This window comes from Python bivittatus, unplaced genomic scaffold (genome assembly GCF_059951505.1).
Source record: "Python bivittatus isolate LINGU-HERP-01145 unplaced genomic scaffold, Pbiv_v1 ctg000340_np1212, whole genome shotgun sequence".
In the NCBI taxonomy this organism is placed as follows: Eukaryota; Metazoa; Chordata; class Lepidosauria; order Squamata; family Pythonidae; genus Python; species Python bivittatus.
In genome coordinates this window covers 23979034-24002460 of record NW_028277056.1, presented here as the reverse complement: position 1 = coordinate 24002460, position 23427 = coordinate 23979034, and the positions used below count along the sequence as shown (strand labels likewise).

The window sequence follows — 23427 nt, the reverse complement described above, 5'->3', positions numbered from 1 at the left end:
TACATCCCAAGTGTTATAATACTGCTTCACTTTAGAATAAAATTGTGATTTGTGCAAAGGAATGAGCCTAAGGGGAATTTCTTTCAAGAGAAGTGTTGTAAAAGGACAATGTGGTATAAAGCTGCTAGACCCACACATTTGAAGAAACATTTGTTGTAGAAAGAAACACATATTAAATATATACTCCATAATCCTGACTCTTTCACCATATTCTGCTCCCAGCTAAAGAAACAGATCAGGAAGCCATCATTAAGAGAGGGGAAACTCTTATGTCTGACAAGCCTATTTTCCATATCCTACAATTTTATTTTTTATTTATTTATATTTGAAATTTAGTCACCACCCATCTCATTCAAAGAGCGACTCTGGGCAGTTTACAATAAAATAAGAATAAATACTGATTAAAATACAATAAAAGAATGCTCATAAATAAATAAAATTTTGCAGCAGTTACTCTGTTTATTAAAGGACACAGTAGAGGGGAAAATAATATATGCATCAAACAACATCTTGAGTCCTCTTTCAAAGCATTGTTGCAAATAGTAGAATTTAAACTAGTAGGCGGCCTTTTGATGGCTGGGGACCACATGTAGCGTTTAGTGGGATAGTAGGCTACAGTGAGCAAAGCCAAGGCAAAATGAGCAAGGCTATATTATGTCCACAGGTAGGATTGGGACTGTATAAATTTTGGAACTCTTAAACCAGTTTTAGGGCCTATGGTAGCATTTACTTCTGGTGGTGTGTGTGTGTGTGTGTGTGTTTTCCAGTATAAAAAAGTGGAAAGCAGATCACTGATTTCCAACAATCATAGTCAAGGTAGGCTCTAAGGGCCACAGAATATCAGAGTTCGCAGGTTACCCGTTCTGTCTTAAGCTAAAAACATAAAATCAGGAAACTCAGGCTTCATGCTCATGTTCTCTGTAGCGTAAGGTACCTGCTCTCACATGTGAATAAGTTGCCACAGATAAATCGGAACAGATGGAGTCCTGCGACCTGTCAACAGAGTCAGTGTGCTATAGTGATTATGGGGGTGGAAACCTCCACAGCCACAGAAGCTCACTGGGGGACTTTGGGTCGGTCACTCTCAGCACAACCTCACAGGGTTATTGTGGAGAAAAATAGGAGGAGAGTGCTGTATAAGCTGGCTTAAGTTCCTGAAGAAAAAGGCAGGACATCAGTCAAACAAACAAACAAATAAAACCAATCAAGATGTGTGCCAAAGTGCACATATGATGAGTATTTCAGCATGGAGAATTCAACTGTTAAAATTGTATGTAAGGATGATATCAAGAACATTATGAATCCATACACATCAGCCCAAAGTGATCTCCTCACCTGCTTCTGTCTGATTCCACTGTTCATTTTCTCGTGATGATTTTTCATGACTTTTTGTGGAAATAACAAGCAAAATAAATACTGTCTTCCCACCCCCACCCCACCCCAAGTTCTGTTACACAGCAAGCGGGTGTCCTGGGAGGGATGAGCAAAGAATGCCAGGAATGTACATCAAGAATATATACAGCCAGCAGGATCCTCAAGGCATGAAAGTCTTCCCAGCTGCCCAGCTAAATCAAGCAAGTACCTGTATTGGATAGGAGCAATATAGGATGATGCTGAAGGAGGATTAGTGTTTGAGTGATGAGGGCATCATTTCATACTGCATGGGAGAAGGCAATGTTAAACCACCCATTTTAACAAGCATACCACATGGATAGACATAATAAAGTGATTATCAACATAGTGCCAGATGATGGGCCTCTCAGGTCAGATGGCATTCAGCAGGCTACTGAGGAATAGCTGAGGATCTTTCAGAATACTGATGGTGTTTATGATATGGCTAGAGTAAAACCTTTGGGGTATCTAATTGCTGATGTTGCCATGCAGGAAAAGAAAATCTAAAGTTGCAAAGACAGAATTACAGTGACAACATGGAGCATAAGAAGCATGGATATGGGAAAGCCCAACACAGTGAAAGAAGAAATTAACTACACATTGACAACTTAGGCATCAGTGAAATTAAATGAATTATAATGGGAAGTCATACTAGCTACAATTCAGGACGTAAAAAACAAATAAGTAAAGCCTGCTTTTCTTAGTCTGGAAGAATATTGCAAAGATAGTACTTGGGTACAATGTCCATTGATTATATTATGGTTCAAAGAGGTGGAAGGATTCAGTTATATTAGCAAAGACGTGGCCATGGCCTGATTGTGCAATAGTTCATGAACTGCTCATATGTAAATTCCAAGTCAGTTTGAAGCAGGAGAACAAAACCAACCAGTTTCCACAATATGATCTTGAGCATATACCCATCATCTTCAAAGAGATCATTAGGAAGTCCTGAATCTCATTGATACAGAACCAGAAAAACTGAAATGAGGTTAGAGAAGTTGTTAGGGATGAAGAAACAAACAAACAAACTAGAAGTCAGAACAGATAGTGGAAATTGCCCAAAGAGAAGAGGAGCCAAAATCAGGAAAGACAAAGATCTCTGAAAGGAACTTGAAAAAGAATTTCAGAGAACTGTTAGAAGAGACAAGAAGCAGTATTATGACATCTATAAAGATATTGAATATAGATCCATACATAGCAAAACAAGGAAAGTTTTCCAAAAAGATCTCTGAACACAGAAGGTTCCAACCACAAATTGTTATTCTAAAAGATGCCAATGGACAGATAGTAACCTATTTAAAGAACATCAAACAGAGATGGAAGGAGTATATTGAAATTCTGTACAGTAGAGATGTCAACATCCAAGATACCTTAGAAGATATTTCCTACTTACAAGAACCTCTAGTACTAGAAGATGAAGTTAGATCAACAATCCAATAGTTAACAAGTCAGAAGGCTACAGGAGTTGATGGAAAACCTACATAACTATGTTATAGGAATATTCTTCAGTAGAAAATTAGTAAAGGTTCTAACCAAATCTGGAGGATGACACAGATTGGAAGAAGTCATGTTACATACCAATATCAAAGAAAAAAGACTTGACAGAGTATGCAAACTACCATACAGTGTCCTTAATTTCACATGCTAGCAGAATAATGCTTAGCATTATTGCATATTACATATTGTAGCAAAATAGTGCTTAATCAATGCTGATTAAAATCATACATGGAAAGGAAAATGCCAGATGTTCAACCTGGTTTTAGAAAAGTCTGATGAAGAAGAGACATTATTGCTGGTGCATGCTGGATAATTAAGAATACCAAAGAATACCAAAAAGAAGTCAATGTTCTTCACTGATTATAGAATAACCTTCAGTTTTGTCGAGCATGTCAAGCTGTGGAATATTTAGGAAAATGGGATCCCAGAAAATCTCATTGTTGTCATGTGAAACCAATACACAGGATGGGAAGTCTCAGTACAGACAGAACATGACAAAACAACTGGCTCCAGGTCAGCAGAGGTGTGAGACAAAGGAGATAAACTATCCCCTTGTTTATTCCATCTATATGCAGAATATATATTGGGGAATTGTATGATAATTAGCATAATTTTAAAATTAGAGGCAGAAAGATCAATAACCTGCACTACGCTGATGACACTAGTCTAATAGTTGAAAATGCAAATGAACTGCAAGCTCTCATAATGGAAAGGAGCACAAATGGGATTATGATTAAATATAAAGAAGACCAAATTAATCAGACAAATACAGCAACCAGCAGTAGAACTGACAGTGCAGACACTGAAGCAGTGCATAGCTTCTGCCTTCTAGGATCAACTATCAACAGTAAAGGAACCAAGTCAAGAAATCTGCTGCAGACCAGCACTTGGTAGGTGAAGGCCTTGGAAAAGATATTCTGATTTTTTTTTAATTAACCAAATACACAAAAGAATACACAAAAGAAAAGAAAAATAATACACAAAATTACAAAAGAAGAAAAAAAGAAAAAAAGCTGAAAAAAGAAACAAAAGCATACAAGTCATATATTTATAGACATCAAAAACTGAAGCGATGATTCATTACAATCATCCATAGCTGATCTATATTAATGACATTCCAGTGTTGTAATGTGCCCATACTTTACAGCTCAGAATTGTGCATGCAATGGTTTCCATACTTTACTGAAGCAAAATTTGGACTTCAAAAAAACAAGATAGAATATTGATGCTTTTTTAATTTTGGCATTGGAGAAGACCCTTCAAAATACCATGGACAGCCAAGAAAACAAACAACTGGATCATCAAACAAATCAACCCAGTATTCACACCTGAGGCACAAATGACCAGGTTCAAATGACCATACTTCAGACACATACAAAGACCTAGCTCTCTGGAGAAATCTCTAATGCTGGGAAATGTAGAAGGGAAGAGAAGAGGATGATCAGCAGCAAGATGATGGACTCAATTGCAGTGGGAATAGGTGTACCTTTTGAAGACAAGAAGAGTCCGATTGATGACAGAACATCCTGAATAGGGTCTATCTATGTGTCACTAGGAGTTGATATTGACTTAATGGCCATGATCAGTCAATCAATCCTGTGCATTCAGTAGCCTTAACATATGTGTGTCTTTTTAAAAACCTGATCCCCCCAAATAAAAGAAGATGAAATGTTTCAGCCCCTTCTCTTCCAGTGACATCATCACATCAATACAAATCCTGGCATTTTTGGAGGCAAAGTGCAGTCCCCAATACAAAAAGATTGTCTCCATGGCCTAAACTACCTTCCAGTCTTGTTTGAGTAATTAACTTCTGTACTGAAATATCTTTTTGGCCTTCCCAAGCCTGTTGCTAGTTCCCTCACTGAAAAACCCACATTTTACTATCCAGAGATAAGATTTTTTTTAAAAAAGCATCATTCATTCATTCATTCATTCATTCATTCATTCATTCATTCATTCATTCATTCATTCAATTTATATAGCCACCCATCCGAGACCAGGGTGGCTAACAATAATAAAAACAAACACTTAAAACAATACAGAACATTAAATATAAATATAAATACAGCCAAGAGATCTTTTAAAACCGTCAGTATCAACACAACCATGAAATGGGGCCCTTCACACACTTGGGGCCCCAGGCCCAGGCATAAAGCCTTCCAAAAAGCCAAAAGGGTTGGGCCATCCTAATCTCAGGAGGGAGAATGTTCCAGAGAGCAGGCACCACAGTGGAAAAGGCACGTCTCCTGGTCCTCACCAGCCAACATTCCTTGGCTGATGGGACCCGGAGCATGCCCATCCTGCCAGACTGCATTGGACGGGTAGAAACAACTGGGAAAAGACAGTCCCTAAGGTAATCCTGTCCCAAGCCATGAAGGGCTTTAAAAGTGACAACCAGCACCTTGAATTGCACCCAGTAACACACTGGCAACCAGTGCAGCTCCTGAAGCAGTGGTGTTGCATGTGCCGAGTAGCTGACACTATTTACAACTCAGGCAGCTGCATTCTGTACCAGCTGAAGCTTCCAAATGCTCTTCAAGGGCAGCCCCATGTAGAGCAGGTTGCAGTAGTCCAAACGAGGGCATGTGTGACAGTGAGTAGAGCCTCCTAGTCCAGGAATGGGCGCAACTGGCACACAACCCAAAGATGTGCAAAGGCCCTCTTAGCCACAGCTGCCACCTGCTCTTCCAGCAGGAGCTGTGAGTCCAAGAGGATGCCCAGATTGCACACCAGGTCTATCTGGAGCAGTGCCACCCCATCCAGAACCAAAGATGGAAAAACATTGGTACTGGGAGGCCCAGATACCCAAAGCTACTCAGTCTTGCTTGGGTTGAGCCGGAGCCCATGGTGCCCCACCCAGGCCCCTACAGTCTCCAGGCACTGAGATAGGGCATCCATGGCATCACTCAGATAGTCTGGGGAGGAAATATAAAGCTGGGTATCATCAGAATACTGATGATACCTCACCCCGACCTGTTGGATCACCCCACCCAGCAACCTCATGTAGCTGTTAAATAAGAGGGGCAAAAGCATCAAGCACCCTACACAGTAGGGGCTGTGGACTGGACCTCTCCCCTCCTACCAACACTGACTGGAACCCACCCTGGAGGAAGGAGGAGAACCAGCATAATACAGTGCCGCCCACTCCCAATTCCCGAAGCTGGTCCAGAAGGATACCATGATCAATGGTATCAGAGGCTCCCGAGAGGTCAAGAAGAGCAAGGATGGAAGCCCTGCCCCCATCCCGCTCCCACCAGAGGTCATCCAAGAGTGGGGTTCAATGCCATCTCAGTCCCATATCCTGGCCTGAATCCTGACTGAAAGTGGTCCAGATAATCTGCTTCATCCAGAGCTCTTTGAACCTGCCTTGCGACCACTTTCTCAACAACCTTCCCTAAAAAGGGGAGATTGGAGACTGGACGAAACTATCCAGATTAGTTGGGTTAAGCGATGGCCCCTTGAGGAGGGGGTGCACCACCACCTCCAAAATTAAATATGTATTTTATTCTAACATGATAATAGTGATAGTACATAATCTATTATGGCATATGTTGTAGGTGGGCCTTTTCCGTAAATCAGGCGTGAAATCGCGAATACAAGCCCTGCGTCAGATGAATGAAAGCTCTCCTGAAAATGTCAGCTATGAAGACCAGTCTGCATATGATGTGGCAGACATGGTGAAGCAGTTTTTCAGAGACCTGCCTGAACCTCTTCTCACGAGCAAGCTGGGAGAAACTTTTCTCCACATCTATCAGTGTATGTACTGAATTTATTTCTTCTAGCCATGGAGTAATTATGGAATATCAAACCGTTCAATCTTTTAAAGAGGGGGCAGCATCTTCTTTTGTAGTCCCCAGAGCTCCCCAAGTTCCTACTGAAATCTGGTAGCAAACCACTGAATAATGGTGATATAGTTTCCCATTAGTTTTCAGAGCCTCGCTGGCATCAGCATTCAAATCTATAAAAATGTTAATAAATACATGAATATTGTACTAAAGAATACAAGTATATATCTTGTGGCCATGCTAGAGGTTAGAGGAGTTGTAATCTAACATATTTAGAGAATACTGTGTTTGGAAATGATGTTGCTGTTCAGTAGAGCAGTAGATGCCAAAACATTGAGAATGCACGTTTGCTATTCTCTGGGTAATGCAGTATAAATGCAATATTGCATGTAGGGTATCTATCCTACATACAAGGCAATTAACAGTTTCCTTATGTAACAGCCTTAACATAGGTTTAAGTTTAATATGATTTTGAAGTAACAGATAATGGATATTTTCCCCAAGGCAAGTATATATTCTCTAGGCAGCTGCTAGAATTATAGAGCTATCACTCTACAACGTAATAAAGATATTTCCAGATGGGATCATAGAGGTGCTGGGAACAACAAGCTTATGTGATGCATTATAAGCATATTCCCTGGCAAGGAACCTGCAAAGAAACAGCAAGGAGTCTCCTGGTTCAGGGAATAAATCTTACGCTAGCTGGATGGGAATTCCTCTTGATCTCCCTACTGCACCCCATGCACTCCCCAGTTCTGCTTCAAGGGCTGTATCTCCATGTATGGGGATCTGTTCCACAAGCAGTGTTGATTCCACTGGCAGATAGATAACACTGGAGAAAGCTCAAAACATCTGAATGTGTTACAGAAGAGCCTTTACTGGATACTATCTCATTGTATCCTATATAAAATATGCTCTCTTTCATTATTTACTTTAATCTATGATTAAATCCCTTTTAAACATCAATAGTCTCCAGCCAATATAATCCCATAATCCTGAACCCCTTAGTTCCCAACCAGATAAAAGTCATATCTTTGCTCTAGTTCTCAGCATATAGGTAGCCAACTAACTTGGCTAAGGGAACTTCTAGTTCATACAGAAGCAAGCAGACAGATATTTTCTAAATTACATAGTCTGGATTCAAACATTGCACTATTCCATAACATGTTTAAATTTGTCTTAGTCTGGTTTTTGCTTGTAAATCAGGATTAATGGTTTAGCATTATATATTAACCAGGCCACTGGGTCTTACTCAAATAATGACTTAAAATGATGTATGAAGCAAGACACCAAATAATAGTAATGCGTAGGGTTCTCGCTACAAGAAAAGCTTCCCTGCCTCTATCTGAGAATAGAGTTTTATTTCAGAAATAATCTTGAGTTGGGAGATTAAATTCCACATGACATTCTAGTGATTCTGTTTGCACTTAGAATCAAATGTCATTAAATGGCACCTTTTCTACAGATGTTCCAAAAGAACAACAGCTTCGGGCAGTTCAGGCTGCCATAATGTTGATGTCAGATGAAAACAGGGAGGTTTTGCAGACCTTGCTCTGCTTCTTGAATGATGTAACCTCTGTGGAAGAGAATCAAATGACTCCCATGAATATAGCTGTGTGTCTGGCCCCTTCTCTTTTTCATCTCAACATCATCAAGAAAGAAAGCTCACCACGGTAAGGATTATTTACTAGTTTTCTTTAATTCTTCCATTCTGGGGCTAAAAATAATTCCATTATTGTCTAATATTCAATAATGTTTGAGTTGGTTTTTACATTCGCTAGAGAATCCTCTTGGCAAATTGACTGTTGTTAACACTCGAGAACATAAGCATATGTATTGTAAATTAGGAGTAAGGGATCGTGGTTTCGATAGAAGTCCTTATGCTGAGCTGCTGTGGAGCAAATCCCTAGCAGCAGTTCTGACAAACACAGGACACTTTATCTGCCGCAATAATAGCAATATTGATGGGTTTCTTAAGATACTGTTGGATTACTTTTTGCCTTTCAGGAGCATGTGTGTGTGTTAGACTACCCATTTAAGGCCAGATATGTTCATCTTTTGGAGAAATACGCAGTATTTTTCAAGATAGAATGTGCTATTCTATTATTGTTGCTTAATTTTAATCATAATAGCAATAATTCATAGATAAAGCAAAATGGTTCTTTGATTCGTCCCATTAATGGTCCCAGTTTTTCCAGCACAATGAACATTGAGGCCAGACTCACACATTTGTTTTGCCCATGGGTGCCATAGCGCTGACCTTCCATATGTAATACACAATGGAGTCTATTTTAAGTGCTTTTTTTTTTACTTTCTACCTTGAGAATAGTTAAGGTGTATCTTTTTCCCAACAATAAAGAGGGTGTTTCCTCTCCTGTATGATGTGATGAAAGGAGGATATTGTATTGAGCTGTCTGTAATTTGATACCAAGAAAGGTATATTTTGCTTTCATCTGAAAAACAGCCTTTGCTTATTTAAGACACTGAATTCATTTGCAGAGTAATGCAAAAGAAGTACACAACCGGGAAGCCAGATCAGAAAGATCTCAGTGAAAATCTGGCAGCTACTCAGGGACTTGCACACATGATCACTGAATGTGATAAACTTTTTGAGGTGAGTGACTTAGGTTTCATTATTCATAAGGGAAAATGTGATGAAGCACTAAGCTTATACAGTCTTTTCCACTAGAATAATATTTTACTATTGGGGTATTGATTCAGATATTTTTGTGGAATATCTGAATAAATTGATTTCAGGTGCGTTAAAGTGCTGATTCAAATTCAGTTTGTGATCAATTACTGTTCCAGGATCTTTTTCACAAGTATTCATGTCAAGCTAGGTATGCTCACTGTGTATCTGTGTATTTGATTGCTCTTAAGAAAGAAAGTTTATTATACATGTCTTGATTTATTTTTTTTATAAATTTTTTAATAAATTTTATTAGAAGTTTTAGAAAGAACATAAAAACTAATACAAACTAATAGAGAGTAAAAAGAACAAAGAGGACTACTTGTCGGTATGGAAGAAATATGTTGAGGCAGTTTGATCATAGAGAGAATGAATAAAATCATATCACAAAATAAATATATGAAAGAAAAGTGAGTCAGGATGAAGGGGAAGATTGTGAAAGATATAGTTGGCTGGAGTTTATGCAATCTTGAAAGGAAGTATGGGAAGTTTAAAGAACAAAATTAAATGTATAAAGTGGTGTACAAACATGGTGGAAACAAAGATGGTTTGCCAAGGATAGAAAGGGATGGAGATTTATAGTGAATAGTGTTGGTGTAAACTTGTTTTTATACTTACTTGAACTATACTTGTTTCTTCCTGCTTTAATTTCTATTTCTTTTAATTTTTTTCCTGCACTTTTTTTTCCTTTTCTTTATTCCGTATTAGTGTTTGTTAGTTTTTATCTTCTCTTTAAAACTTTTAATAAAATTTATAAAAAAAATACAAAGCTATAATATCCCTCTAGTCTAGAGAACCGGATCTCCCCTAAGATTCAAATTGCCCTGACCCTGATGGCCTTTTGCATGGCAATGAAGACCTGGCTTTTTCCTCAAATCTTGGGGCTGATGGTTAGGTGGCCGAGTTGTCAATCTGTTCGTAAGATTAAGGGCTTTATTTGGAGTTCTGCTGCGCTGTATATTCATTGTCAGTGTTTTTGTTTGGATTGTTGCTGTTTAATTTATTACTATTAGCTGCTTATAGTTGCTGCAGTGATGGGCAGCCATATAATTTGCATCTATGTATGTATAAATAAATAAATATGCGTGCTATCAAAATTAAAGAGACTGGTCCACAAGTCAGAGTACTTTCTGATAAATAGTCCCCAGGCAACCTCCGTCACGTGCAAATACACGGTAGATGTAATATATGTCACTCGAAGCAACTTTTTTTTGCACTATTATCCTGAGTATGTTTACACGTCTGCATTTGTGAAAATTGCTTTCATGACATGGCAGTTTTACAGAGTAATTTACAAGTTTACACATTATGCTCTCTGCATGATTATGTGCCCCAAGGATTATACTGCTACTTTGGTCATATCAACCTGACATTTACTTTCTATTAAAACTCTTTAAGAGTCAAATAGATAGGGATATAAAAAAAGAAAAAAGATAATTAAACCTTAGATTATTTAAATGAAAGGTGGCTGCCATACTTAAGGCCAAAACAAATATAAAATCCAATATATGGCTGCATTTTATATGTTGGCATACAGGGAGAATTATTCTCCTAGCACTGTAATTCTGTTGAAAATTTCCTCTCTCAAAAGTGTTATTCAACCTAACAAAGGAGCTTCCAGAGAAGTAAATTCTTGTAACGCTGCTAGAGTTTTAGACATGTTAAGTTCTCACTGCTGTTAAAACATAGTTTTTGAAACTTGTTCTACTTGGGACTGCCCTTCAAAACCATTCAGAAGCTTCAGCTGGTCCAGCATACAGTGGCTTGAGTAGTTATGTATGTATTTAGATTCACCCATGAACACCATTACTATGGGAGGTGCCTTGGCCAGTTAGCTTCTGGGTGCAATTCAAGGTGGTAACTCTCACTTTTAAAGCCCTCCATGGCTCAGGGTCTAAGATAGCTCCAAGACCACCTTCTCCAAGTTGATCAAAGAGCTTGCTAAGATAGCTTGCTGAGGGCCCCACATCTGAGGGAATACCATTTACATGTGCCCTGTTTGAGCATTTTTAGTAATACCGCCACCTCTGAACAGCCTACCTCAAATATCCATATCACCGTATCATACTGTGTTTGAAGATTTGCTACCCCCAGATTGTGATACATTGGGGCTTTCCTTTTTGTTATGTAACTGATATATTTAAATTTTTTCATGTTATTACTTGTAAGCCACTGGGAGACTTTGGAAATGGAGCAGCATAGAAGTCAAAGTAAGTAAATCAATAATAAAATTATTCTTCCCTGTCCTCTTTTTCTTTGGAGCAGATCCCACATGAGATGTTTTGCCAGTCTCGGAACTCTTACATTGAGGCCGAAGTACATTCTCCAACTTTGGAGGATCTGGGCAAACAAATGGACGAAGAAGGCGGGAATTACCAGACCTACCTAGAAAGTCTTATACAGAATCTCTGTAAAGATGCTAAGGATAAATTCAAAGGATGGGTCACCTGTTCCAGCACAGAAAATACAGACCTGAGTTACAAAAAAGTAATTTTGAAACCAAAATAATCTGTCTACTTCTGCACAATAGTTTTGATATACAATAGTTTGTTCCATCTTCACTGAGAAACACTATCCAAAATGCCAACTTACTGTATGCTGAAATTGGCTTTTTAAAATATCCTATTTTAAAAATCATACTTTACCCAGATGGGGTACAGAACCAAGATCTTAGGTACTTCCAGATGTAGAACTTCTATACTATTAATCCAAATCTTTCATGCAGCTTTTTAATGATTTTTTAATGGAAGACACATGTACATTGTAAAGGGGGGATAATGTTTTTTGGCTCCTATGTACAATTACATAAACAAGGCTAGAAAACAGCACAATATTAAACCTTGTTTGGAAATACCCCTTGATGTTGCCAGTGTGGATTGGAAAACAGAGGGTTAAGGCACAATAAGAAGAGTTACCCTGAGTTAGCTGATAGGTTTGGAATGTCCCTATATTGGGACATTGTCTATTGCTTATCTTGCATTTCCAGTTGCAGAACCATTTCATATTTTGGCCTGACATAAGCTGTCAGAGAATTGATAACTTCCCGAAATTAAATAGACTCAGTTCTCATATTTCAGTTAGCTCCTTAATTAAGGGTTTCAGAACTTAATTGATACAAGAAACTGGCCACTCCTGATCCAAAATAGCTTTAGATGGAAAGAGAAATTAATGGATTTTCTGGGGCCACAACTTTGTTTCACTGCATTCTAACCTGTATCTCAGCTGAATGCTTAACATGCAGTCTCTTCTTTTCCATTTCATTGAGGTTGGAGATGGAAATCCATTAAGACTGTGGAAAGCATCTGTGGAAGTTGAGGCTCCTCCATCAGTTGTTCTGAATCGTGTGCTAAGAGAAAGGCATCTTTGGGATGAGGATTTCTTACAATGGAAAATTATAGAAACCTTGGATAAGCAGACTGAGATCTATCAGTATGTTTTGAATAGTATGGCTCCCCATCCGACTAGAGACTTTTTAGTTCTCAGGTAATTTAGTGAAAAAAGCAACTAACTATAATAGCTAACTTACTGTTCAATGTAGCCTTTCTGAAGCTATTGTCTTCCAGATGGACCTACAACTCCCACAATTCTCAGCCATACTTAAGAATCTCAGGAATGCACCCAGTTAGGGAAGACTGATATAATCATATGCAATGTGTACTTCCTCTGTTATATATTGTCATTTTTCTTGGGGATTCATTGGTTAATTTTTCTTCTTTTAAAATCTAGAGAGTTCTTGTAATCTGAGCACTATTGTGGAGTGTTCTCATAAAATCCTAACTATTAGCTACTCAAACCAGGTGTCCAACAAGACATATTGTTTAATCTATGTTGCCATAAATAACATCAATGCAGCTGTCTCAAGTTTTTGGATTTGGTTCACTCCCATGAGAATAGCTGTTTTTTTTCCTGGAAAACAATTTATTTTGAGAGGAAGCAAAAAGCTGTGTAAAAAAAGTATCCACATAACAGATCACTAAAGAAATAAACACATCTATTATAATTCTTAGCATGCTATGGATAGATGTGTGGGACAAATAGAAAAAAAGGCCTGAAAAGGTCATTATCTAATATAATACATATTTTTCCTTAATAATTTTTAAATGAGCTTATATGCTATTAAGGTATGGTGACCATATTTTTCTTGGAAAAAATAAAGGACATACCTGAAAAGGGGACAAATCTGAAAGAGGTTCATAAGGATAACAAATTTTGTTTATAACTTTGATTTACAAAGGAAAATTCAAGATCAAAACCAAGAAAAATTTACAGAAATGCATATTCTAATAAAAATATCTAAAATCAAACAGTATATGAAATTTATTTTAAAAAGACAGTTTCCATATTTTTCACAAGAATGTGAAAGACTGTGCCTTAAATGGTACCATGTATACGGTAAAAGTTAAATGACTAAAATAAAGGACAAAAGTGAGTTTTTGAAAAATAAATTAATCTAAAGGACAGCTTTATGAAATAAAGGACCGTCCTTTTTATAATAAAGGACGTATGGTCACTGTGTATTTAAGGACACTTGAAAGAATTCAGAAGCTTTCCACAACTTTGTGCCCTCCACCCTCCAGTCATGATGAGACTGTAAAATACAGAGGGCCCTGTCAGCTTTTGGACTGGCTGGCTAGAAGTTCTGGACAGCAAGTCCCAACACATCTGAACAGCCCTACATTGGGAAAGGCTGGAATAGAAACATGCATGGCCTTATTTTTATTGCAATGTTGCCCCTCCACTGACAATTTCCTTCTTAAAAACCCATCTGAACAGGGCCTGGAGAACAGACTTGCCTAAGGGGATGTGCGTCCTAGTGACTGCCTCTGTAGAACATGATGAAACCCCTTTGATGGGAGATGTACGAGCAGTTGTCATGGATTCCCAATATTTGATAGAACCTTGTGGCTCTGGAAAATCTCGACTGACACACATCTGCAGGATTGACCTCAAGTAAGTACTGCAAAGATCAGTGCCAACATCCTTGTCAGCAATCTTTCTGCACAACTAGCATTCCTAAGCATTGTTTGGCAAATATAAGTAGGACAATGCAATTACTAAAAAAACTTACATCCTTTAGCTAAAATAAAAACATGCAGACTGATCTCATGACTGTTTACTCAAGAATATATTCATTAAATCCAATAAAATTTACTCTAAGGTAACATTATGTGGATTTGTAATTTAACTAAAAGAACTGTTGTATGTATCAGACTAGCCTCAGGTCATATAGGCTTTCCAGAGCTATTATGTTATTTCATGTTTGATTCTAGTAGTTGTGTGTTCCTCCCAAATTATTTTCTGAATTCAGTTTTCAACATAGTTATGGTTGAAGAGATCAACTATGTACAACACTTATAGTTAATCGATTGCTATGTTGCATTTATAGTTGAAAAACTGTATTTGGTAAATGTATAACTTCTAAAGCAACATCACAAGTGCTTCCCCCTTCCCCAACATATACACACATGCACTGATTTTCGTAATCTATACATGACCACTAATATAGAAAAGCCCTAGGGTAATCCACAGGCACAAAGAAACTCTGATGGAGAATCTTTGGCCCATTTCCAATATCAGGAAAGTTTGTGATTTCTGCTCAGGATCTATAAGTGTATCTACTGTCAGCAATGTGCATATAATTTCTTTTTATGTTTGGGTGAGACTGAGAAACTGGTAATTTGACATAATACTTTCTCTTTGCTTTCCTTCAGAGGTCATTCATTAGAATGGTACAATAAAGGCTTTGGACATCTGTGTTTAGCTGAAGTGGCCAATATCAGAAATTCATTTCAGCCTCTGATTGCTGAGGGACCAGAAACAAAAATCTGAACAATGGAGAACCTGCATGTATAAAATGCTATGCATACATTAGAACCACTGGATTTACATCTCCATTTGCATGTTGGTTAAGGAAGAGCTGTTTGGAAAATTCTGCCATTATCTGGATTTGTCACATACCGAAGTGGTTCACATTTATTGATTTCCTCCACTGAAGAACCTTTTTTTCCACTATTTCTTTCTGGCTTTAAAAGTAAACTTATGTCCTGTATAGTTTTAATATTTAAAAGCTTCTGGGAAGCTTATTTCAAAGTGTTAATAAGATATGTAAATATTGTATATCTTTTGTTTTATATATATATATATATATATAAAAATATGTGTATATATTTACATCTATCTATTTATAGATAGATAGTGCTATATAAAATGAAGTTCTGTATATAAACTTATGTGTTCTAGAAGAAAAAAAATCACCTGTTTGGATTTTATTTTCACTCTGTTAGATCCCAATATAACCTAGCTTTAGCTACATTTACTCTCTTCATAAGAATTCTCACTTCTTCTGTGTCTCGTGTTAAGAACTGCCTGTTTCGGCGTTTGCACTATTTTTAAAGAGACACATGAAAAAGAACAGAGAACACGTCCCTTGGCTTAGCTTGGTACCTCCAGATGTGTTGGATTTCCTTAGAGAGAGAATCATCCAGTTTAAATCCAACATGGCCAGAGGGCAGCAGGCTGGAGAAATCTGGGTTATAGTGTTGGTAAGGGACTATTTAAGGGAACATGGTCACCAGAGAATTGCAGTCAGGCAACAAGAATATTAACCCAAGTCATTACAATTTGGCAATCATTTACAGTGGCCTGCAGAAAGTCAGCAAAAACAATAGTTTCTAGCAAAGCTTGTAGCTCCCTTTATTAATGGAATGGAAAATTACGAGACTGTTATTTTGGTGAGATGTACCAAAAGTAGGGCTTAAAAATGTAATGTTAGCTTCGGCTTTCAAACTTTTCACTTGAGAATAATTGCCTCAAAATCCATAGGACAATACTTGAGATCCAACACTAAAATCTGTAGCACAGGCAGACTCTAAACCAAGTTCAGAGGAGGTTGATCATGGGTTAAAAGATAACTTTTGGATAGGCTATTATAGGTTGATCTTGTATGAACAAATCAAGAATTAAGGGTATAATTTCCTGGCTCAAAATACAAAACTCAGCAACCTGTAATGTTTACTTCCTATCTAAGAAAAGTGTAACAGCTCCTTAATTTTATAACTCTGATTGTCATATAAACTTGATGAGAATTCCTACCTTTTGCCTTCTCATTCACAACAGCAGCAAAGACAAAAAGAGAGGTTGCCAATTCCTTCTCTACAGGACTTGGAACATGGCTAGGTCTGATTTTATAAACCCCAAAGAATAGTTCTTTTCCTAACATCTCAAGTGTTACAGGCTGCAATGTGATGACACTTAAAAGAGATTTTGAAATTATGTATGTTATAGTTTTATAAGGTTGGTCAAGCTCAGAGTGACTATAGTTGGCTAGTACATCAATTGTCATATCTAATTTGTGCCATTGCTTTTTATGAGAATGAACCACACTCTGTGGCTTCACCTTAAGGATATAGGAGGCCATGAACTGGTCAGCTAGTCGAATAAAAACCTTATAAAGCAATTGTCAAACATTACTCCCAGCAATATTAGATACCTTTCAGCAATTGTATAATTCTTCATAGTACTAATAAATCTGAAATATTTCATTTAGAATTCCAGCTTGTACAAACAAAACACTAACAGCCCACTCTGTAAAAAAAACTGCAGTGTTTCAAAACTGCACTGTGTTTCTATCCACATAATTTCATTTCTGATTTTTGCTAAGCACTATCTTTGAAACAATTTAAATAGAAAAAAAGTGAATGAAGAAAAGAGGTAGCAACAACATTCAGAGTGTTCATATTGCCCCCGGCAGAGGCCTTCTGCCTCGATCCTTCACAGAGTCACTTTGTGTGAGATGGGTAGTTATATAAATGTGATATATGAATAAATAATAAATATATCCTGAATGCCAGACTTGGAAGCAAGTCCCTCTTTTATCAGAGGGACTGAATTTCCAAAAAAGTGGAATAGAGAGAAGCCTGTACAGGATGGCACTGCGTTCCTCAGAACATAACAAGAAAATAAAAAAAGAAACTGCTGGGATTTTAGGCAGCCATGCAAAACTCCACTGGATTATATATATTCAGGGACTAATGATTTTTTTTTTTCAGAAGGAGAAGATGCTCTAAAAGTACAGTGGTACCTCTACTTACGAACGCCCCTACTTACGAAATTTTCGAGATACGATCAGCTCCGGCCCCAAAAATTTACCTCTACTTATGAACTCGCCTCGACTTATGAGCCATTTTCCGCCCGTGCCATGTGGTCCGCAGCCATTTTTCCGCCCGTTCCACGTGGTCCGTGGCCATTTTTATGTCCGACACGTCCGCGGCCATTTTTCCGCCCTGCCACGTGGTCAGCGGCCATTTTTCCGCCCCTGACACGTCCGCGGACGCCGGAATGGATTAACGGTAATTACATTGAACCTTATGGGAAAATTTACTTCGACTTGCGACCAACTCGACTTGCGATCAGAGTCACGGAACGGATTAAGTTCGTAAGTAGAGGTACTACTGTACTAGTGATATTGAAATAATCTATGGAGAACAGGGTGTGTTTTTTTAAAAAAATAAAGCTAGCACTAAACAGCAAAGTAGTGTTGTTCCAAACCCAATTCACCTTGGCTTTTTTGTTGTTCAAATTTATTTAGTCGGTCCTTTTGTTGATTTGCAAGTACCAACATGACTTTTGCCTCCTTTCCTTCCTCCCACAGAGCCTTTACCATCCTTTACAAATCTGATTTTATGCCTTTGGAAGGTGTTCCATTGGCAGGAGGAGATATCCAATTATCATTTACGCAATCATTTAAGTCAAACTAGATGTGCAATAAAATTTGGTTCAATAGAACACATGACTATATAAACAGGGTTGCCTATAATTTCTTTTTTTTTTTTCCTGACAGATCTTTTATATCTTTAACGCCAGAACAGCAAGGAGAAATTCAGCAGATAAAGCTGGTTCCAACACGCTGATAGAGAAATGGTTGTCACATATCTGCTGAAGACACCAGCAGCTGCATGCTGTGTCTTTAGCAAATACATGACAGCTATTTCTCTATCAGCTGCCTGCTGGTTAAACAAAAACAATTATACAAAAAACTACAGGTTTATAAAGCATAATGGGTTGCAAATTTCCTCTGCAGTTTTTACATTAATGGTTTATGCCTGTGGTTTATACATATCACAATCAAGATCACCAAGTCAGAGATCAGAAACTTGAATGTGTCCTATTTGTTTGAGTCCCATGCTCAAAATTACTTCCGTCTGATTTATTTTACATGTTCTGGAGCTGTATCCTGACAATAAAGACCTAGATCTTTGTAGATTCTTTTTATCTCTCTGCATTGCATACATACAAAGGGAAGTGATCATTTGCTCAATGCTCAATTCATCATGTGTATATCTTTTAGCAAACTGGCTTAAGTCAACCCATGCTCACAATGTCAGCTGCATAACAGGCACATTTTCAGAGATTTTGTGAATGTTGTTCTCCATTTTATATAAACAAAAAAACACAACTTACATAATCTAAATGTTTGCATTCTTTCTACAGCCATGCTCATGATTTAAACACACCCACTGAACTGCCAGACCTGATTTCTGTCTACTAGAAGACAAATAAGCATGATGACTTCTTCAAAACGTAAATACAAACCACAGTACAACAAAATATTTACCAAATTACCATGTTGTGATATTAAGGAGCTTTCATCGTGTCTTCTGACTACTCGGTGTTCATGGATGTGCTCTGCTAGTCTTCTGCCTGCCTGTCTTCTAGACAGTCTTCTTCCAGACAGGCAGAAGAGTAGCAGAGCGCATCCATGAACACCAACTATCAGTCAGAAGACACGATGAAAGCTCCTTAATCTCACAACACATGGACAGACTCAACTCTCAGCATCCTAGACCAAGCTAAATCCAAAAACACTAGGGAATTCCTGGAAGCTTGGCATTCAGACAAATCACCCATCAATAGACACATAGAAATAAACTACCGTATTTTTCCGACAATAAGATGCCCCCATGTACAAGACGACCCCCACTTTTCCAGCCCAAAATTAAAAAATCAATATTTTAAAGATAGTGCAGAACACATTTTTATTTAGTAGTTAGTTAACATTTACCTGATACACTCGGTGGGAGGAGGTCCAAACCGTCTCTCTGCAGCTCTATTTCCAGGCTCTTTTGCATAACTGATTACATTCAAGCACGAGTGAAACTGCAGATAGCTTGTCTCTGCAAACAGCTTTCCTCTAATTGGTTTGTTCAGCATCAGCTGATGTCAGTTACATCAGGCTCGTGATTGGAGGAAGTCTGTTTGGGAGGCAAGCTATTTCACTCGTGATTGGAGGCTAGCAATAGGAGGAAGCCTCTCTGCAGAGACAAAGTATGGGCAGTTTTGCCACCGCGCGGTTCTCTCCTCGGCTGACTTCCTTGAATAAGACACCCTTCAATTTTTAGGGTAAGGATTTTAGAAAAAAGTATCGTCTTATAGTTGGAAAAATACGGTATATTTATATACCATTCAAAAAAGACAGTAAAAAAGCTAAGAAGGAAACAAAAAGACCAGAATACATCATCTCCAGCAGCCAATACTCACCTAAGCAGGGATCAACAACAATCAGGCAGAAAACAATACTCTAATCAAGGAACCATCAAGAAGGAAGCCACACCCTCACCAAAACTGGCAGGGCAAACTACTATATATAAACAGGCAGCAAACTCCACACTCACTAGCACTGATGATGTTACCTAGTTGGGTGATAAAATGTCTGCAAGCAAACAACCAGGTTCAGGAGCACCAAGGACTCCACAGTTCAACCCTGAGCTACATATATTCTCTTCTATCATTAACCAAGATTAAAAACAAAACCAGAAGCGATTTAATTTTGTTTGGAAATACCAACATTACACCTCCATCTCTGAAGCCAACTCCACAAGAAATTTTGACCAGAGATGTGGAGATCCTAAAATTCATTTTATTCTATTAATGCTTTGATTGGGTAGTTTTCTGATCCAGCATTAAAAAAAAATCAACAAGCCAGTCATGGTGAAATAGAAATTGCCCTTTATAAAAAATGTATAACATAATCAAGAAATTTCTTCCATGCTTGTTTAATCTATATGAAGCCTGGCACACTTAACAGAAGCACCAAGACCTTGGTATAAATGCTTCTTTCTTCATCATCCACTTCCTGGATTGACTTGTTTAATCCACAATTATTGCCTGCTTGTATGATCATTGCAAAAAGCACCACTAACATGAATCAGATTCTGTCCAATGATCCCAGCACTAATGCAAAAGCCATGTTTTAAAGCTGAATGAAAATGAAAAACCTCTTAACCATGGCAGACATTTCAAAAAAATAAGTGCATCCTCCTAGCTTCTCCACAGGAAGGTTAAAAACTGTCTAGATCAGGCTCACCCAACTTGTACAGATCAAGCTGATAAATTAAAAATAATTGCAGGCCACAAGGGAATACCTGGCACACCAATCAGCTGTTTGACAGCTAGTGGAACAGCAGCAGTGGTGGCATCAGTGAGGCCTGAAGGCATTGGAGATGCTCAGCGGCATGTTTTTCAAGGCAGCAGCAGCAGATCCTTACTTGCAGCAGCAACATTTGACAGCAGTGAATTTACTGAATATTTTAAAAATGCCTCTTGCCTGCGCAAGATGGCCCATGGGCCATATATTCTGCAGGCCTGATTTAGATTTTGCTTCCCCCATCATGGATTCCAATGGAGGTGACACCACCAAATACATTCCAAAGTTTACTGCAAAATTCTTTTATATCTTAAGGTATGATAAAATAACAAAGGCTGGAAAACCTCTACAATGGAATAATGTGAGAAGGGCTCCTTTGTTGAGTTCCAAACTAAGATCTATCAAGCAAGTCCAAAAAATGGGTGTAGAAAAAAATAATCAGCAAACACAAAAACAAGACCCTGAATCTGGTACAGCATCAAACTGAAATCAACATGGAAGCTTTTGTAGTACATCTTTCAGAAACATGCCATAAACTTGTCAAGTCTCCATAGTAAGAATCCCCTTCCGGCAAAACAGGTAAGGAGATGTAGAAAGCAGACCAGAACCAAATGTTCAGCAAGTCAATTTAAAAAAGAGAGAGAAAGCCAAACTTACCACCATTACACGTGCTAATAATTCAGCTGGAATTGAACTTTCTTAACCATAGCTGCCAACGTTGCATAAACAATAATATGGTTATTTCCATATGCTTTGCTTAACACATCAGAAGTTTTGGCTTCTTTTGTTTCTTTTTCCTTCCCCCTGATCTGGCAGAAACTATCACTCAAGTTCTAGAGAGATCATTTCCAATAGCAGAGAATATACGTAGCTCAGGGTTCAGCTACACAAAGTCACCAAGAACCGAAGAGATAATTTCCATATAAGTCCAACTAAGCAAGACATGCAAATAATGGATTTATTTCATTATATTCATAACAGAACTAAAAAAAAAAAGACTTTTGCAGCCCCATTCTGGGAATGACTTGGTGAGCCACGTTCCAATTTTGATGACACTAAAATTAAAGTGGATATAAAGAATAAAGAAAAGAAAAGCAGGCATGTTCAAAATAAGCAGTAAGGATATGAATTGTGTACATTTGCAACTCCGCAGAAGCTTCTGAAAAAACACAAAAATCCTCCATCTTTCCCTCCATTCTTTTGATCATTGGCTTATAATATACTCTCAAAAGGAAAAATACATTTATATTTTCTGTTCCATGCATCACAATTTTCACAACAATAGGAGGCTCACTCGTAAATTGCTCTGCTCTGTTCATAGCCACTGCCCAAGCAAATAATAAACTTCTGCGGTCTAGGATGCAGCCATAATTTGTGGAGGGAAGCCACAGGCTGAGATTATTAATTTATTGTTATTAGGTTGTCATTGCAAAAAGTGGCTTCAAAAAGATTGCGCTTCCAGCATTAGAAAGAAAGCAAATCCCCCAACAATAAAATTAGTATGCCCAAAAAAAGCCTTCTAAAAAACTAAAACAAAAATAACATGTAGTCTACTGATTTCAACTGTTTTGAGTACAGAATCGGGTGTCTGCAGAGGGGTTAAAAAAGTCAAGATGGCCACAACCGTGTGATCAAAGCCCTGCCCCTCTTTACAGGCATTGCAGTACTGTACACATAAAAAGGGCAGGTCTTTGATCGCACAGTTGTGGCTGTCTTTTCTGACTCCCTCCTTGTGGACACCACAGGATGTAGCATTTTTATGAGGCAGGTTTTGCTGGGAAACAACACAAGGCAATCACAGGAAGTTTGTGACAGAATGCCCTAACTAAGAAACTAATGTAGGCCCAAATTTCATGTGAATACAATTTTTATCTCTTAAGGCTGTTACAAACAACTTGATTCCCTCCAACCGCAAGACTGGCACCTTGGCAGGGCAGGATTTGTAGAGGCATTTTATCCCTTTGCTGTCCATTCCAGTTTTACTTTGAAAACTGAGACCTGTATTCATTATTTGCTGACACAAAAGCACTCTCATTTATTCTAACTGAATTTTTTGTCCATATAAATAGTCAGTACAAGATCCCCCATTCAGATCAGAGGTACCCTGGGGCACAGTATTAAATCCTCTTGGATCTAGATCAGGGGATCCTTTTCAGAAAACTACAGATTATAAATTGAGCTATAGGCTTATGTACTGCTCAAATCCAAACTGCTGTCTAAAATTAATCTTCCTGGCCTTCTGGAATATACACTGATGAGGATGCAGGATCAAACTGATTAGGACTTTCAAACATTAAGATGTCAGATTGGGACACACTTTACCTAGCCTTTATAGTTCTTCAGGTAGACAATCAATCCCTAAATATTTTAAATTAAAAATACATAAAATACAAACTAGATGAATCAGAAATAGTAAATAAACAAATTGTAAAAAAAGATGTGGAACTTGTAAAGTACTGTGTTTCAATTTATAAAATAATAAACAAGACAAACAGCTGATTAATTTTGCAAATATATTCGCTGCTGCCATTCATTCCATACAATACAGTATGTCAAACAATCTGAATTTGCTAAGCTACACAGTCATATCACATTTACAGGTTTCAGGAAAGTGGAAATAATGTACAGGTTATTAGCACAAT

At 37.9% G+C, this 23427-nt stretch overlaps 1 protein-coding gene across 10 annotated transcripts in view; it reads left to right on the top strand.

Annotated features, from left to right (window-relative positions):
* STARD13 (StAR related lipid transfer domain containing 13) overlaps window positions 1–23414 on the top strand; it is a 125272-nt gene extending 101858 nt beyond the window's left edge. For 9 of the 10 annotated variants that reach the window (XM_025167593.2, XM_015888354.3, XM_088140723.1 and 6 more), the window contains 7 exons: window positions 6447–6645; window positions 8140–8347; window positions 9174–9288; window positions 11629–11850; window positions 12629–12846; window positions 14137–14313; window positions 15075–23414. In XM_025167593.2, the coding sequence (XP_025023361.2) occupies window positions 6447–6645; window positions 8140–8347; window positions 9174–9288; window positions 11629–11850; window positions 12629–12846; window positions 14137–14313; window positions 15075–15192 (1257 nt within the window). In that variant the 3' untranslated portion in view covers window positions 15193–23414. Of the gene's footprint in view, window positions 1–6446; window positions 6646–8139; window positions 8348–9173; window positions 9289–11628; window positions 11851–12628; window positions 12847–14136; window positions 14314–15074 lie in introns of those variants that run through there. The other variant, XM_088140722.1, reaches the window with a different exon arrangement.
* Window positions 23415–23427: the final 13 nt, after the last annotated feature.